At 36.3% G+C, this 18,834-nt stretch overlaps 2 protein-coding genes across 3 annotated transcripts in view; one reads left to right on the top strand and one right to left on the bottom strand.

Annotated features, from left to right (window-relative positions):
• Positions 1-18,348, top strand: part of ANGPT2 (angiopoietin 2) — a 47,631-nt gene extending 29,283 nt beyond the window's left edge. The window contains exons 4-9 of the mRNA XM_081341092.1: positions 6,161-6,393; positions 8,125-8,255; positions 11,098-11,208; positions 12,391-12,557; positions 13,878-14,008; positions 18,062-18,348. Coding sequence (XP_081197218.1) covers positions 6,161-6,393; positions 8,125-8,255; positions 11,098-11,208; positions 12,391-12,557; positions 13,878-14,008; positions 18,062-18,222 — 934 coding nt within the window. The 3' untranslated portion in view covers positions 18,223-18,348. The remainder of the gene's footprint in view (positions 1-6,160; positions 6,394-8,124; positions 8,256-11,097; positions 11,209-12,390; positions 12,558-13,877; positions 14,009-18,061) is intronic.
• Positions 1-18,834, bottom strand: part of LOC308675621 (microcephalin-like) — a 32,929-nt gene that overhangs the window by 6,748 nt on the left and 7,347 nt on the right. The gene's annotated exons all lie outside the window — the stretch shown is intronic.

Raw genomic sequence — 18,834 nt, 5'->3', positions numbered from 1 at the left:
ACAAACAAACAAACAAACAAACAAATAAATAAATAATTATAGTATCCTCTAACACACTTTCAAAAAGAAAATGAAATAAAATACAAAAATGTCTTTAGTCAATGCATAAACAGGCAAAATGGGCAAAAACTAAAACTGATGATTAAAAAAAAATATTATTTATAGTCACTCAATTCGCACTAATGCCAAAACTTGAGGGACTTTTTCTTTATTACCAAGCAAACTATTCTAGGGAAAACAATTCACATATCCCTAGGGTTTTTCATGCTTGCTTAGACAGTGTAACAATACAGATAAATGAATTTCAATTTATTTTACAACATATTTTCAGTTACAGGCAGTCCTTGACTTACAACCATTCATTTAGTGACCAGAGTAACAATGGCATTGAAAAAGTGACTTACAGCATTGCTTTTCACACTTTTGACTGTTGCAGCATCCCCACGGTCACATGATCAAAATTCGGGCAATTGGCATGTATTTATGACAGTTGCCTTGTACCGAGGTCACGTGATCACCATTTGTAATCTTCCCAGAAGGCTTGTGACAAGCAAAGTCAATGGGGGGAGTCAGATTCACTTAATGATTGCATGATTCACTTAACAACTGAAGTGATTTGCTTAACAACTGTGACAAAAAAATGTACAATGGGGCAAAATCCATTTAACAAGTACCTTGTTTAGCAACTGAAATTTTGGGCTCAACTGTGGTCGTAAGTTGAAGATTACCTGTACTATGGGAGATATTCCCCCCCCCCAGTTCTGTGAAATTAGCACTATCTTGACATGGTTGTGGGGCTTGTGTGCTCTGAGGAACAGAACTATGCCTATTGGATAGAGCTCTTCAAAGGAGCTGAATGGAGAACATAATGGTAAAACATAATTTATACAAACCTATAACAGATTGGTCATTGCCCGGATTAACAAGAACCCCACTAAGTGCTTGAAATTCTTAGATATCTGGTGAAAAATGGGCTATAGGACTGAGGATTGTTGGCTGAGCAACTAGGGCCAGCAGCCGCAGGGCTATGGAAGGTGCTTACCTACTGCAAATATACAAAGATTGAAAACAAAACAAAATAATGATCTGTTATTACAAATCAACAAGAAGAGGATATCTGAAAAAAAATGCATGAGTTCTGGAAAGAACAACATCCAGAGTCAGAAATAACAGGACAGAGGCTAGCAGATCAACGTCAATTTATAAAACAAAATAAAGTATTCACAAAAGCAGAACTGGAAGAACTGCAAAGGTCTACCTAGGGCAAATAAAATGAAGCCTTGCCAAAAGTAGCTTGGACTGTACAGACAAACCAACAAAGAACAAAAAAAGGCAAAGAGTGCACCACCAAAATGGAAGGTCAGGCTGGAAAATAAAATCACCATGCTATGATCAGATGGAAGTGAGCTAGAACATGAAAGAAAGAAGCTGAAGAACAAGACCAAAAAAATATCTGATCAAGAAATATCACCAGAAATAAGGAAGATTAACGAAACACTGGAAATAATAAAACAAAAATAACAATTACAGCTAAGAAGATCAGCAGATACAAAGCTTGAATTGCACGCTATAGGCAGAATCTCCTATTGCAATTGAATAAGAAACTGAAGGAATCAAGACGTGTTATAGAAATAACATCAAGAGTCTGGATGAAGAATACTTGGACATCCTTCAAGCTAACAACATGAAGCACAATAAAAATAAGATTTGTAGTGAATATATCAAAAGAGCGAAGATGATCTTAAAGACCAAAGTCAGTGGTGGAAATACCGTAAAGTCAATTAAAACCTGGCAATTCCAATTATTAGATATATGGCTTGAATGGTGGAATGGAGCTGAAATCCTGAATAGAAAGACCAGAAAAATAATGACATTGTCATTCATTGCCCTTCATTCACACAGCTACAGTATGTTGACATGGTACAGTATATTTACCAAGGAGCATAGGTGGATATGGAATGTTACAATACACTGGACAATTAAAGAAGAAAAAAGGGCACTGGAAGAATGTTGGAAGGACAATGAAGAAGATGCCCTGAAGTTAGTATACCAGTATGGCTTACTGAATACAGAAGATAGTATAAGAAAGAACAAATGAAGGATAGAAAAGAGACATGGCCAGTACATAAAATAATTAGCAGGCAAAGCAGATAACAAGACCTGGCAATGGCTAAGAGCAGGGAAGTTGAAGAGGAGCTAACTCTGGCTGCATGAGACCAAGCCTTAAGGACAAATGCATAAAGTCAGAATTGAGAAGACAGCTATAGACAGTAAATGCAGTATCTGCAAAGAAGCTGAAGAAACAGAAATAATGGACCACCTACTTAGCTGCTGCAAGAAGACTGTACAGACTGACTACAAACAAAGGCATGAGAAGTAGCAACAATGGTGCACTGGAAGATCTGCAAGAAATACTATTTATAGCCTGCAAGCAGGAACTGTTGGAGGTTTATTGGGTTTTATATTGGGATTTTACTTCTGTAAGCTGCCTGAAGTCACTGTGAGTTATTGGATGTCCATATACATTTTCTTGTTATATAAATAAAACAGACAAAGTAATAGAAAATAAAGAAGTTAAAGTGCTCTCAGACTTTAGAATTCAAACTGACAAGTATCTGCCACATAACACTCCAGATTTAACAAGTGCCAATATGGGAAAGGAAAACTCTGGATAGTAGACATTGCAATACAGTACCTGGAGAGAGCAGAATAGAAAGAACTGGAGAAAAATCACAAAATAGAAATACTTGCAAACAGAAGTAGAACAACTGTAGCAAAAGAAAGCACCAATAATGATAGGTGCCTTGTGTATAATTGCAAAACATCTGGAATGCCATTTGAACACCACCAGCACTGACAAATAACCAATTGAAAAAGGCAGGTTTATTTAGAACAGCTTACAATCAAGCAAAGATATCTTTAATACCATCAACGAACATCATCTGCTTTTATCCCTGGTCCTTGGGAAGGACTTGATAGGTGGACAAAAAGACCAAATCCCATCTAAACATATGGTTAACTATATGGCCAATCATCATCACCATCACAACATTGCAGCAACATTGGAACAACAATATTTTTTGAGGTGCAAGGAGTTGCTTCCTGAAACCAAATAGCTCCATCTCTTTTTCATGAATTCCTTTACAGTTGCATTTCCTGTTTTCAGATCCCGATATTGAACACCACCACCAGATTCTCCACCACAGGACCAGAAGACAGCAATAATGGGAGTTATAGTCTAAAAATAACTCAGTAACTAAGAATGCAAGGTTGAATGTTTTCCACTGTAGCCTTTTAGAGAGTCATCTGGTGTAGTGATGAAGGCATCAGGCTAGAAACCAGGTGGCCATAAGGTCTAGTTCTGCTTTTGGCCCAAAGCCAGCTGGGTGACCTTGAGCCAGTCATTCTTTTTCAGCTCTACGAAGCAGGCAACCTGGCGAAAACAAATAGAACCACTCATGGAGAGTCTCAATAGGAATTTTATGTCCATAGTGGACATGGTCCAGCATGTTACAAGAATCTCACCAGATTGACTGCATTCCATTGCAAATGGCAAGATAAGGCTTCAGGGATTCTGAGGGCGGTCAGGCCTGTGCCACTTCCTGCAGTACAACGACTCCAAACTTGGGCCTCTCTTAACACCTCCCTGCAGCCTAGCGGGAGATTCTATCATACTTGCCAAGAAAATTTGCAGGGAGTATTCCAGTCAGTCACCGGGGGTTAGTACTGACTCTAACACCCTAAAAACAAACAATCAATCAGTTACATTATGAACTCTTATCCAAATTCGATGGAGTTTAACCCATTAGGGATTTGAAATCCCTCCTCCCATTTATCATTCTTCCAGATATAGAAAGTCATCTATCTTAATATGTAACCTTCCAGATACATAACAATTTTTAAACCACTGAGTTATAAAAAGAAATCCAATCTTGGGGGATGCTTCTTTTTAAATCCAGTACAAATGAGACATATTTGATTTTTGCCTGGATCAATGTTTGGTGTACAACATCAAACAATTTTGAATCTGTTGTTATTTAATCAAGATATTTGAATGGCAGCTAGTCAACAGGATTATTAACATTTCTTGCTGGACTGGGATCACATTAGACCAGCTGGAGAATTGTGACCTTCACTTATTCCGTGAACCTTGTCTGCTGTTGGCTGGTTATGCAGTTGGCTAGATCCATGTGTTGAGAAGCCAACCTTACTGTTTCTTAAATTGGATAGCAAGCACATTCATTCAGCTGAATAGTTCTTGCCTTTATAGTGAGTTGTTGACATCTTAGTGGAAAGATAATGGAGATCAACAAGCTGCTTTCCAAAATTAAAAACAATGGAGGCTTATTCTTAAGAATAGTATAAGGTAGGCTTGCACTTACAATGAGCTCAACTATTATTCGGTAGAAATTCCGATGCGTGAAGAACCTCTCACTTCTGGTAAACATTAACGCTGAGGGGAAAGGGCATGTTTTCACTTTTGTCTTCACTCTCTTGCTATATTTGTGTATGCTCCTGCTAGGCTTGTTTTATGCAAACAAGATTTGCTCCTGGAGGAGCAAAATCAACATGGGTTCGTTATTTATATGTCATCTAATGGGATAAGGGAAGGAATAGATTTGGATCATAACAAATGTCATTTGCTACCTATTAACAAGTCACAAATATTTGTAAAACAAGAATATTTTGGAACAGACACTATAAAATCTGTTTCTATACTTTCTGGAGGCAAAAGCAAAATAATATCTAGATAGCTAACTCAGAGCTTGAATCATTTCAAAGGTGGTACTAGTACATTTTTCACTGAGACTAGAAGGTTTGAAGACCCTAACAGTTGGATTTTATGAGACCAATTGTCTAGGGTAGTGTTCTAGGTAGATTGAGATAATCATTTGGCATCTGGAGACAGGACCTTTTTGGCAACCAAGGCTATAGTAGGCAGTGAAGGCTTATATCATATAACTGGGCAGAGCTCAGATTTTTAGCATGATGCAGCTGTTGGATGGTGGTGGAAGGTTTTAAATTCTGTTGGACTGTGATCAATCTAGCACGTTCAAAACAAAAACAAAAATCAAACTGAATCATACTGATTCAAAGTGTTCTGTAAATTGCTAAGAAAGGAGATCAATGTGGCATGTGGCCTCCCATGACTTTCAGAGGTAATCATAATGATAAAACAGAGGTCAGAGAACATTGAAAAGATTCTTAATAGGTATCAATATTGACACAAGCTCAACTGTAGTTATCTGAAAGTGGTGTATACAGAGGTATGACATATAACAATTCTAAAATTGCAGAATTAAGAGAGATTATTTTGGCCACTGAATGCAGTGCTATATTCAATGGACTTGTATAGTTAGTACTCTAAAGCAGTGGCTCTCAACCTTTTCTTCCCCATGGACCTCCTTTAAATACCTTTTGTGGCCACAGACCCCTGAGATTTAACTTAAGATTTAAATCATAACATTTCTTCGTGGCCCCGTGAAAACATCGCGCCCCCCCCAGGGGTCTGTGGACCACAGGTTGAGAATCACTGCTCTAAAGCATTCTCACTTAAACAAGCTTACGAGTCTTGGAGGAATATAAAACTTGGAACTGAATGCAGAATTCAGTGTCCTGAAAACTTTACTATTCATTTTCTAAAGTAGCAAATGAAGCAATCTTTAGAAACAGGGATTTAGCATCAATATATATTCCAACTCTTTTTTCATGTCTATCAAGATCAGATTAAATTATGCAAAATAAGAACTGTTGTAGATTTACTGTATATTAAATAAAATAATACATATTGTCTTTCTTTTACATAGGTTATAAATTTGGACATAGCATTTTATTTTTCTCCAGAATAAAACATACCTAGCACTGGGGATCACCCTGTTGTTGTAACACTTCTTATCTGGTGGGAGGAGGAAAGATATCAGAAATCAAAGAGATGATGAATTCAAATAATCTTACTAACTAGGATCTGAGGTTATTTAGCCCATGCTAATAAAGAGGAGATGTTATGTATGGGGTTGAGCAGAATGTCATTTTTGTAAATTTTGATCAGACTATATAATAGACCACTATGAGCACTTCCACTAGCTCAGGTAATTTATTTGATTTAATTTGCATAACAATATTGCCATAATCAAATCTTGATGATTTTTCTTTCTGCTAGCCTTTTGGAAAAAAAGGTCCTTGAAATGGAAAGCAAACACATATCCCAACTACAGTCAATGAAAGAAGAGAAAGATAAGCTTCAGTCACTTGTTTCTAGACAGAACTCCATAATAGAAGAACTAGAGAAACAGCTAGTCAATGCTACAGCTAACAATTCATTCCTGCAAAAGCAGCAACATGACCTGAGGGAAACTGTGCAAAACTTGTTTGCTATGATTTCAATGCCACAACGTAAGTAAAATACAAGTCACTATTATCCTGCCGATGTAGAATACACGTACACCATTCTTGCAATGCTAGAGAATTGCTTTTGAAGACATTTCATTACCCAAACTAGGTAACATCATCAGCGTACTGATGTTACCTAGGTTGGGTTATGAAACATCTGCAAGAAAACAACCAAGCTCAGAAAGCATCAAGAACCCCACATTTCAATCCTGAACTACAAATATTTTCTTTAATTGCTTTTGGTTAGCATTTTCTGTTCCCTGCAATTTCCCTCAGCTTTAAAATCCTCCCTTCCCACAGTCACCCTCAGTTTCTTTGTTAATATAAAGCCTAATTATATCACGTTTGTATTGATTTGAGAAAGTTTTATTCCCTACCTATTCCCTAGCCACATATTGGGAATAAAGGAAGGATTAAGAGTGGCCAAACCACCCTCAGTTTGGCACTAATGTTAAATCTTGGGAGTCCACTTCTATGTGTGGGTGTTAAACCTCATACCATACTAATATGGAAAACAGTAAACCAGTGGGTCATTCAGAGGGACAGAACAAGCTCTAATACTGTGAGAATGTAACCACGGTGGGCTGAATTCTGCCAAATACAATTCTCTGTGTTCTCCAGTATCAGAGTTAAAACCATTGTTTGAAGAGTCAAAGCTGACTTTTTTCTAGCTTTGTGAGTGTTTTGCTGTTTTAGCACCCCTTCGAAATAAAATATTTCCTCAACAAAAAGATGTGCTATTTTTCTTTTGCAAAATTATGAGATAATTAAGTCTAATGTAGCTACTGAATGTGGATCCAGAATTCAACAGGAGGGAATTATCAGCAGATGTATAGCATCTGTAAGGTCTGATCCATTACAGAAATCTTAACAAATGAAATCCAAAATACTCAGCTGGGACTAAGCAACTTCATAAGTGGCAGAGCATCCTCAGAATATAGCAAGAATATAGTAAAAAAAAGGCAGAAAAGTGTGATCGTTTGTCTGATTTTAACATGTGATATACATGTGACATGCATAACAGGCAGGCAGAGCTTTGGTTGCATTGTCATGGCTACCGTCTTGCCTTTTTTTAACTGCATCTTGTGGATACTTCTGTTTGGTGGGCAAGGAATGATGGGCAAATGATTTGAGGCAGGGGAGATGGGATAACGGGGAGCAGAAAAGAACAAAATATTCTGAAGGAAGGTAGATCTGATCAAATGACAATCTGAACAAGAACTTTCCACTGGTTACCATACTGTTGAGGGTCTGGCTTGTCTTTGTAAGCATTCCACAATCAATTCATAAGATATTTGTTTTGTTTAAGGAAGTTGATTCTGTGCAATTTGTATTACAGTTTAAAAATAGTTTCTTTGAGAACTTCTGAAACTGCTAATGTTTTTGCTGATGTTATCTCTTAAGTAGCGCACAAACAAGTAAATAAACCATACTGGCTTAACTGCAATGTGGAAAAAATATCCTGAACATTTGCCAGTGTCAAGAGGATTAAGTTCTAACTATCAAAGAAGTGTGGAAAAACAATTAAAGACTGGAAGCAAACTTGTATTGTAAGGAAACTAGATTTATAGACCTTACTTAAACAGTAAACAGACTGAAGAGGCTGGAAAAATGGTAGAGACGGGGCAGGTGGAGAAAACAGTATATAGTATATAGATCAAATCTCCATTGCAACTGAATTTAAGACATTTTTATAACAGCTTTTTAAATATGTTTTTGCATTTCGCTTTTTAGCATCTAAGAGTGCCTTGATCACTGGAAAAGAACAGATCAGTTTCAAAGACTGCTCAGAAGCATTCAAGATGGGGTTTACAGCAAGTGGTATTTACACATTAATTATATCTAACACAGGAGAAGAAAAAAAGGTATTACACTCTCTTGGTTATGTTAATCAGAATGGGAAACTTTTTCAGTATCAGAAATATTTTAAGTTATAAGTTGTGTAAATTAAAAAGTTTAATCACTCAGTTTTCAAGTTTAGAAAAAGGAGAATCTTAACTTTCAGGTTAACAGAACATATTGAAAGTATTATCTTAAGTCCAGTTTTGATCAGAGATACTATTTTTAGCATATAGTAGAATACGTCAACCATATGCATTTCAAAGTATGGGTTTTTATATTAGTTTTTTAAAAATATCTATAGGAGCATAATGCTGTCTCAAAGTGAGGTCAATGTTAGGTCAACAATTAGGCAGGATGATTGATGGGACAATTTTTATTCCCAGACCTGCTGCACAGAGTAGAATGATTACAGTGTTTAGACTGCCATCACCTCCTTTATTTGCAACAGTTTAATGGATTATCCTTAGCCTTAGGAGTGTAATCCATCAAACACTATTACTGCTTAACCTTCATTAATTTTGGTGCAACTTGCCTGGAATCCCACATACTACTCCAGGAAAACTGAAGTTTTGCAGAAACAGTCCTAGTGGATTTCGTTCTGCCCATGCAAACACCAGAATTACTGTCATTACCTTTTTAGGGAAAATATTGATGGCCTTTTTGTAAGACCAGGATTTACGGTGCTATTGATGTTGCTTTACATTTTATTTTGGGCAAAATTGCCTTTTATTTGCCAGACTTCGGCTGTTTATGTTTTGATCTTTTCCTGTCAATGCACACTCTGGCCTCTCCAGAGACTTATAAACATTGCAGCACAATGTACTGTTGCTAATCTTGTTTTCTTCCCCCTGCAAGCTTTCATTAAAAAGCACAGTGCAAAACTGACATGCTTGCTTTCTTGTTGAAGGTATACTACTGTGATATTGTTAACATCATCTTGCTTTTCCTATTTCTTGCATTACAAAATAATGGCCAAATGCCTTGTCTTTTTGTATTAAACTCAGGAAGATGAATAAATGAATGGTTGACCTGCAAACCTTTCATAAATACCTCATAAATACAGAAGCTGTTAGCTCTGTGGGGTGGAAGGTTATTGTTGAGAGGTGCAACTCAAGATCTAATTCAGACATGTCAAACACAAGGCCCGGGGGCCGGATCTGGCCCGCGAAGTGGTTTCATGTGGCCCGCGAAGCCATCCTGGAAACAGTGAGGGAACGGCCTCCACTGCCTTGGCCCTGGCCCAGAGACCCTCCTTCTGCCAGAGACCCTCAGATCTGTCCCACTCCTGCCCAGGCCCCCATAGGCACCCTTGATGCGAACGATGTAGAGCTGGCCATGCCCACCCAGCAGGCCATATGCACTCTAGCCACGCCCACCCAGTAGGCCACGCCCACCCAGGCCATACCCACCCAGCCCCCTGAGGGCAACTGCAAAGCTGATGCGGCCCTCAATGAAATTGAGTTTGACACCCCTGATCTAACTGGACATTTCCCGCCCCCCCAGTTCTGATGTAATAGACCACATTTGCAGTGCATTCAGAAAATATTCAGACCCCCTTCACTTTTGTCAATTTTGTTATGTTGCAGCCTGATCCTACAGTTGTTGAAACTCATTTTTTTCTCAATCTACACTCAGTACCCCATAATGACAAAGTGAAAAGAGAATTTTAGAAATGTCTATAAATTAAAAAGAAAAACCCCGAAATATCACATTGGCATAATATTCAGACTTTTCACATTGAAGCACGTTTGGCAGCAATTACAGCCTCAAGTCTTTTTGGGTATGACGCAACAAGCTTTGCACACCTGCAATGTTTGGTATAGTTGTGAATGTTGTGTAAAAACAGGAGACCCTCTTGCACTTTTCAACTCTTAGTTAGGCCTTTTAATAATATTCAGCCCTAAATGAATAGCCTTATTAAATGTAATTCCTTAAATATCTAGAATTAGTCATGTATTTCTTTTTTGGAGGGTCAGAAATTTTTATTAGTTTATCAAAAATAAAATACAAAAATACAAAGAAAATGAAAATAATAGGAAAACAAAGGAGGAAAAGGGGAAGAGTAAAACGTATAGGGGAAAAGGGAAAAGAAAAATAAAAGCATTGACTTCTGACTCTTTTTGGCACAGCAGAATAAGTAATAACATGTAACCTCAAGTTTTTTACTTTTACCTAATTATATACTAGCTATTTCTCTAATACTAAACCTATCACATCAACAAAACCCAAAATCAAGGTTTCATTTTTTTTCACCTCAAGCACAAAAGTCCAGAAGCGAGAAATGGATTTCTAAAGAGAGCATGTTTTCTATGCCATTATATTTCTTATGGAAACCTTAATTCTACAGATTTTGCCTGGTTCCCCAAAAGGAACAACAACAAAGTTTCAGAAACAAAAACAGAAGTGTTTGGAAAATCAAAACTGGCAGCAAAATACAGGATCTGTTTGATGGAGAATTAGACAGCTTTCACAGTCACTTCAGGAACATGTTTTCATTATATGTGTTCATATAAACAGACATAATACTACAGGCCCTGACACAAAGTTTCCTAGTACTGTTCAAAATGAACACAGAGAGAAAGCTGAATGTTTGTTTGCATGCAAGTACTGCTGGAGTACATTGTCATACTTCTACTCATAGTTGTTTCTATGTACCAGGCATAATACTAGAGTATAACATGATTATGGAACTGTATTTTTATGTCACATGGGAAGTGTGTGTGTGTGTGTGTGTGTGTGTGTGTGTATACACACACACGCAAGCAAATTTTGCCTCCCATAAACAGGCCTAGTTTTGTTAACTCTTTAACTTGCATAAAAATCAATTAAATGAGTAACGATTTCTATATCTGTATGTCCTGACAGACTTATCAGACATATTGTGATATGGAGACAGCGGGAGGAGGCTGGACAATTATTCAGCGACGCTTAGATGGCAATGTAGATTTTGACCGAACGTGGGCAGAATATAAAATGGTAAGCGGAACAATATGATAAGCTGAGTGAACTCTGAATAGTATTTTTTATTAGACTCTGAATATATATCTCCTTGGTGCTCTAAGTGACATAGTCTCACTCTGATTAAGTTGTAATTTTAAATTTTTCCAGCATTAACATCCAATAACTTTTTTTACTGAAGAAGCCAGAAAATTAAACCTATAGTCTTTTGCTTCTTAGGCCATGGACTGTACTGTTGAGGTAGAATATAAAAGATAAACAGCATTTCATGCAGATAAATACTGTATTCAAATATTCTGTGCTGGGCATCTCAAAATTTTAGTATTTACCCTGGAACGGGTTTTCTTGAATGCAGTCACAGGAAATCTAACAGTACCGGTGTTTATTTACAAATATGTGTATATGTTTTAGAAATATGTAAATAAAGGACTACAGTACCAATACACAACAGATATTACTCCCCTTTCAGATTTGTAGAGGATTCATCCATGCTAAAAGATTCATACACTGATATTTTTGGCAGTTTCTCTTTTCCACTGCTATCTCTATTGAATTGCTTTTATTAAAAACAAACTTGAATAAAGGCCTAATCCCCCCCCCCATCTGCCTACTTAGATAAACATGGCTGAATTGTATCTACCCATGCCCTGGGTTTTCTTTGTTACTGGACATCCCTTGAGTACTATCACCTAATTGTTACCAGCTACTAATAATCTTTTCAAGAGGTATTATCTCAAAGAATGTATTCTGATGACATAGTTTAAAACTTTGCTGTAACAAAATCGGAAGAATCCCAAGAATCATTGCAACCATCTCCTTCCTACTTACTACTTTATTTCACTAAAACCTGAATACTATTTCCTGTCAATGGAGAAAAATACATAAGGCAATTCTGCTGTAAAATGAAATATAGATTTCATTTGTTGTACATGGTCTATCAACACAGTAATATTTAATTTACAATTATGTTTTTAAAAATATGTATGATCTTTTTTATGCAATTTTCTCGAGAGCTAACAAATAAATGACTCCACTTGGTTTTCCCATTTCTAAATCCGTGTTTAAACAAGTTCACTTTCCAAAATGGAGAAATTCAGAGTGTTTGACATAATTCAGACGACATTACTTTTTTAAAGATGTGAAGTGCTGACCTCAAAATGAAACAAAACAATACATTTAAATATTTAATTTGGATTACAGGGATTTGGAAACCCTTCTGGAGAATACTGGCTAGGAAATGAATTGGTTTATCACCTAACCAACCAGAAGCAATATGTTCTGAGAATACAGTTGAAAGACTGGGAAGGAAATGAGGCATATTCTTTATATGAGCATTTTTCCTTAGCAGATGAAGAATTAAAATACAGGTAAGTAAACACAGAAGAGTGCACAGTTGTTCTTCTATGACATTACCTAGTAATTGCATTAATGCCATTTGCATGCTATTCTTGTGTTACGTAGAAGTGGGACTGAGGGTGATCTGTTTTGCGGAAAATGCGTAAACATACCTATCTCATATGCCAGTCCTCTACTCAGAGCTTGGAATGATTATTTGTTTTAAGAAGACTTGAAGGGGACAATTTTCATTTTACTTGTCCTTGATCACTGGTGCATAATTTTCCAAACAATACCAACCAGCAATCAGTATTTTGAAAAGTATTTTAAGAAACTTACTTTGGCATTTGTATCAATAAGGGATTTAGAATATTATGCTAATGTGTGCTACAAATCTCACTTATCACAAAATAATTATATCCACAATTCTTGTATATTTTCATATTAAATTAACATACTCTCAGGAAGAGATGACTGAAAACAGGAATATAGCTACCAGATATCACTAGATGAGTTTTATGACTAAGAAGCAAAATTAAAAAACATTTTTACTGCAATCTAACTACCTCTTCCTCTGGAAATAGCTGTTGTATAACAGAGCTTACGTTCATGAAAACAAAAGCACTTATTACCCCAATTCTTTACAATATTAATAATTTCTACATATGCAGGTGCAAATATACTTCCTTCTGAAATGTAAATGTAAATCTCCCTACTCCTTATCCACCACCTTAACTTCTTTACTCCACTTTTGTTCATATGTACAACCCTCCCCTTTCCCCCATATATAGTGAACCTTAGCAGTCCTAGCTGGAAGTAGCCTTGTGGCAAGATGGACAGCAAATAAACGTAATAAAAACAATCAAACAAATAAAATAACCAAAGAAATATACCGTAGGTCACTGATTCAACTAACTCTTCTCTCCTCTCACTTCTGTATGAATTCCAAAATGATGAAGGATTGATACAATATGTATTAAAAAGGAACAAAGTAGAATCGAAGTCTTTATCAGAAATTTCTTACATACAGATTTCAAAGTATTTTCCTGTACAGTACATGCCACTTCTTAGATACAACCATAAACAACTGATTAAGATTTACTACTTCTAGTTATTATTGTTGCTATTTTAAAGCTAGTTCAACAATTCAGGAGAAAATATATTAATCTTTTTTTCACAACAACATATGCTGTTGACAAAAAGTCCCTGGCATACTCTCCAAAAGGCAAATCGTAGATTGTTAACCAGAGAAGGGAACAGGATACTTCTTGGAAAATATTTCCTCTCGACAGAAAAGCCAGTGCAACCACTTTAGCCTGCAATAATTTGTTTCCCATTTTGCTTGTCTACAGAATCAACCTTAAAGGGCTCACGGGTACAGCCGGCAAAATAAGCAGCATCAGTCAACCAGGAAATGGGTTTAGCACAAAGGATGTCGACAACGACAAATGCATCTGCAAATGTTCACAAATGTTAACAGGAGGTAAGAGCGGCATTTTCTCTTCTCTTCCTATTCTCACACTTTTCTATTTCTGTTGGCACTTTGTCTAACCATAAAGTAAAAAGAAGATACATTTGGTTGTGCCAGCTGTTATAATAAAAGTGGAAAGATCAGAATGACTTGTGTAAGAAAACTAAGGCAAATCTACCAGTATACTATACTAGCAAGTTGCAGGATCAAGCCTAGTTAGTACATGCATGGAAGATTACCAGCACTTTAGGCTAGATTGGGAAGCTGAAACTCTTTCCAGAAGCAGTGCCAAAAACTTTCTGTACAGGTAGTCCTTGACTAACGACCACAGTTGAGCCCAGAATTTAGGTTGCTAAGTGAGAAATTTGTTAAGCAAAATTTCCCCCTTTTTATGACTTTCCATGCCACATTTGTTAAGGGAATCACTCCAATTGTTAAATTAGTAACATGGTTGTGAAGTGAATCTGGCTTCCCCATTGACTTTGCTTGTCAGAAGGTCGCAAAAGCTGATCACATGACCATGGGACTCTCCAACTGTCATAAATATGAAACAACTGCCAAGTGTCTTAATTTTGATCGTGTGAATGTGGGGATGCTGGAATGGTCATAAGTGTGAGAAATGGTCAAGCCACCTTTTCCAGCGATGTTGTAACTTTGAATGGTCACTAAACAAACTGATGTAAGTTGAGGACTTCCTGTACTATGCAAAGTAAACGACACAGACATATATGTGAAGTTACCAGGAGTTGAGCTCCACCAGAAGGAGACTGTTTAAACCAGGGGTAGGCAACCTTGGCTCTTTCATGACTCGTGGACTTCAACTCCCAGAATTCCTGCTGGCTCAGGAATTCTGAGAGTTGAAGTCCACGAGTCATAAAAGAGCCAAGGTTGCCTACCCCTGGTTTAAACCAACTCAAAATATTATAACTGTAAAAGTCACTTTTTCAATAGTTATTCTGGAACAGCAGAGAGACTCTGAAAGAATAGAGGAGGCAAGCATAGTCCAATCAATGCTGTTTTCACTCTTTCGCACCAGTGCACGGCTATAATCACAGCACAGATACAGAGAAATAGTTCAGGAAATTGGTGAGAATTTAACGAGATCTGAAAAAATCTCAAAATTAGCACACTTGGCCCTGGGTCCCTGAGTTAACCTCCACATGATTGTCTTTAATGAGATCCATGAAACCCCCACAAAAGTATTGTTACATTAGCATTAACATCAACATCAGCTACTGAATGAAATGCAATAAAAAATTAAACTGATTTGCTTGGAAAAAAGAAAACAATGTAATCTGGGAAAAGTCTAGAAGTTGTATAGTGCCCTCTACCCCTATTTACTCCATAGCATTTCTATTAAAAAGAGTTGGAGCCAAATGTATTTTACTGATGGGTATCTAATACTTTTCAGATTAGTACCAGCATATCTGTGAATAATTGTTGAGAAATACAGTTAATTCATTTTGGAACAGGTTCTGCTGAATTGAAAGAAGCCGTCTTATTATCAGTTTGCAAATTATACTGAAGTTTTTAGTTTGGGTGTTTTGTTTTTTTCTTTAAAAAAAAGTTACACTCATGGTTTATTTAATGTTTATACAGTCATGCTGTGAAACCTTAGAGAATAATTTGGGAGTAGCATATAACTTGGTCAAAACTAAACTAAAGAAAGAATACGGCAGCTGTGTTTTCCATAGAAGTCTGGATGATTGCAATGGGAAACGGATGCTAGGCTAAACAAGCATTTGATCTAATCAAGAAAGCTGCATTTTATATTCTTTACAAGGATCTAAGGCAAGGGTTCCCAATCTTGGCAACTTTAAGATGCATGGACTTCAACTCCTAGAATTCTTGGAGTTGAAGTCCACATGTTTTAAAGTTGCCAGGATTGGGAATCCTTGAACTAAGCTATATTTATAAAACTGGAGATGGTGCTATTATGGATACAAATAATAAAGAGACTGTAATTCTAATATGACAGAGCATTTTTTTCTTTTGATACTTTTTAATGCAGATTTTTTTTATCATCCTCTCTGATAATTCTACAAAAGATCATTTTACCATATCTCATCTCTTATCTATAAACAAATGATAAAGCCTTGTTATTCAGTCCAAATCAGCAAATGTCCATTAAGAGTTACCAGGAAATATAACATTCATTTAATCTTAAGCAAATAAACTAGTTTTAAGTTTATTTTATTTGTAATATGGTAACTTATCAATACAGCAAAAGATCTCCTTTCCATATCTTACTGCTTACATATAAAGAAATCTTTAAAGTCTCATCATTCAGTCATAATCAAGAAAATCCATTAACAACTATCAGAAACAACATACAGATGTTTAACCTGATCAAATAGAATAATTCTGTATTCATTCCATCTACTTTTAAGAATCTTAATCTCTCTAGTGTCCCAAAAGTTGATTTTGTAACTCATAAGAAGTTTCTAACAAATCTCTTTTGTAAAACCAAGACAAGAAAGTTATCCAAGCCATTCTGATTTATTATTTGTCTGCCCCTTTAATTATTAAGATATAAGCCTGACATTTTTAAATCCACTTTCAGAACTACATCTGAGTTAGCCCTAGTTTGTTTTATCCAGTAAAATCTGTTCCTCTTCTATATTATTTCTGAATATATTTTTATAATAGCAGACAATTTAAAGAGTAATTTATGAGTGCATAGTTCCCAAATATCCTTGAAGTCTTCCAAGTTCATATATTTTTGTTCCATTCTATATTAATTAGTCATTTATAATTTCAGTTCTTTCTGGCTCCCTCTAGTGTCCAACTATCAAAGTCCCTCTTGTCATTTTTCCTATTTGTTTGTTTGTTTATTTATTATTTCTTTATTATTTTATTTTTATCTTATCTATTACTTTATAAGTAACTCAAGGCAGTGAATATACAGTACATAATACTCCTTCCTTCTTTCCTCATAACAACAACCCCATGAAGTAGGCTAGGCTGAGAGAGAGTGACTGACCCAAAGCTCCCCGATTTTCAAAATTAAGGTGGGACAAGAACTCCTGGTTTCTAGCTTGGTCCTTAACCAGTAGACCAATCTGGCTGTAAACACCAATTTTCCATGGGAGCATTTCTTAAAAATTAGTTTCAAAATCTTTACACACATACACACAAAGCGAGAAAGAGCTTGGGTAGAGATGACATTTCTTCAGCTCCCAAAACTTTAAATCTCACCAGAGACTGTTGTCTTACAGTTTCCTTGTGAAGAGCCACTGTATGGAATGCATGTAGGCAATCCTGGTCCTCTCCTTGCTCGAGAGAAATTTCAAGGACGATCCATTCACTGGGGTTCTTCATTCTACTGCAGCTGTTGACTTTACTTTTGCTGAGTTTTTAGTTTGCCACTGCTTCCCTGGAAGTCCCCAGGGAATATTATAGACACATTATGAAGCTAAAACTCAAATACTTTGGCCACCTAATGAGAAGGAAGGACTCACTGGAGAAGAGCCTAATGCTGGAAAAGATTGAGGGCAATAGAAGAAGGGGACGACAGAGAATGAGGTGGCTGGATGGAGTCACTGAAGCAGTAGGCGTGAGCTTAAATGGACTCCAGAAGATGGTAGAGGACAGGAAGGCCTGGAGGAACATTGTCCATAGGGTCGCAATGGGTCGGACACGACTTCGCAACTAACAACAACAACAACAACAACATTATGTTTTAAAGAATGTTCAGTTTTGGGGGCCTGTAAAGATCCTCTTTGCCTAATCGGCTCAGTGCTTATAATCAATCACCATGCAATGTAGCTCATTTGAGGTGTAAGTGATAAACAAGGATCAAGATGGTTTCCATAATACCAAATATTGACTTTAAGAGTTGTCTCTTTTGTGAGGCTTTTTTCATGTTTAGCCCATTAAAGCAGCTTTTGTCAGAAGGGTGCTCTGAATTAGCACTTGGAATTTGAACCTTAGGTTGAGGCTTGAGGTAGAAATATGGAAAATACGTCAACTATGTGTGAATATTCTAATTAATGGTACATCCAGTTTACGAAATATAAATAGAGTGAATCTGTTCGTTTCCTGTTTCCTTTTATTTTTATACAGGATGGTGGTTTGATGCATGTGGGCCTTCCAATCTAAATGGTCTATACTATCCATTGCGACAGAACACAAACAAATTTAAAGGCATTAAATGGTACTACTGGAAAGGAGCAGGCTATTCTCTAAAGGCCACAACTATGATGATCCGCCCAACAGATTTCTAAAAAAAAATCTACACTTTTTGGAATATTATGTTGACATAATTGTAATATACTTTGACAATATGGATACACTATGACCAATTTTTCTGCCTGAACAACATGCATATGCATCCTATAGGAACCAATATTTCTAGTCCTGATTTCAGCATTGCTGAATTTCAACACAGTTCAGTCATGCAAGAAGAAATAACTAATGCAATAATGATTTTAAAAGGAAAATGTTAGAAGGATTCTGCAGAACCTTAAGAACTTTGTTTTCATGAACATTCATGAAGTTTATGCATAACTGGAACTGTGAAATATATCTAGATTATCTAAAATTTCCTCAGTCTTAAACATTACTTTATATCTTACAATTGAACTCTTGTTATTTTAAAAAGAGCACTGCTTTGTAAACTATATTGTATTCATGCTGTTCCTTGTAAGTATGTAAATATTTTGTAATTAATGCCTAGATACAGATTATTGCTTTTAGTAGTCACATATTCAAGGATATTTGGTAGCACATAGTATATTTAATGACTGTATAAAATATTTCTATATTTTACATATCTTTTCTTCAAAATCCAATACTGAGTATATAACAGACCACTATTTTTATACCTTGCATATCAG

The sequence above is a fragment of the Vipera berus genome (assembly GCF_964194415.1).
Source record: "Vipera berus genome assembly, chromosome: 1".
NCBI lineage: Eukaryota > Metazoa > Chordata > Lepidosauria > Squamata > Viperidae > Vipera > Vipera berus.
The sequence above is the reverse complement of the archived record's forward strand: the minus strand, read 5'-3'. Positions and strand labels throughout refer to the sequence as shown.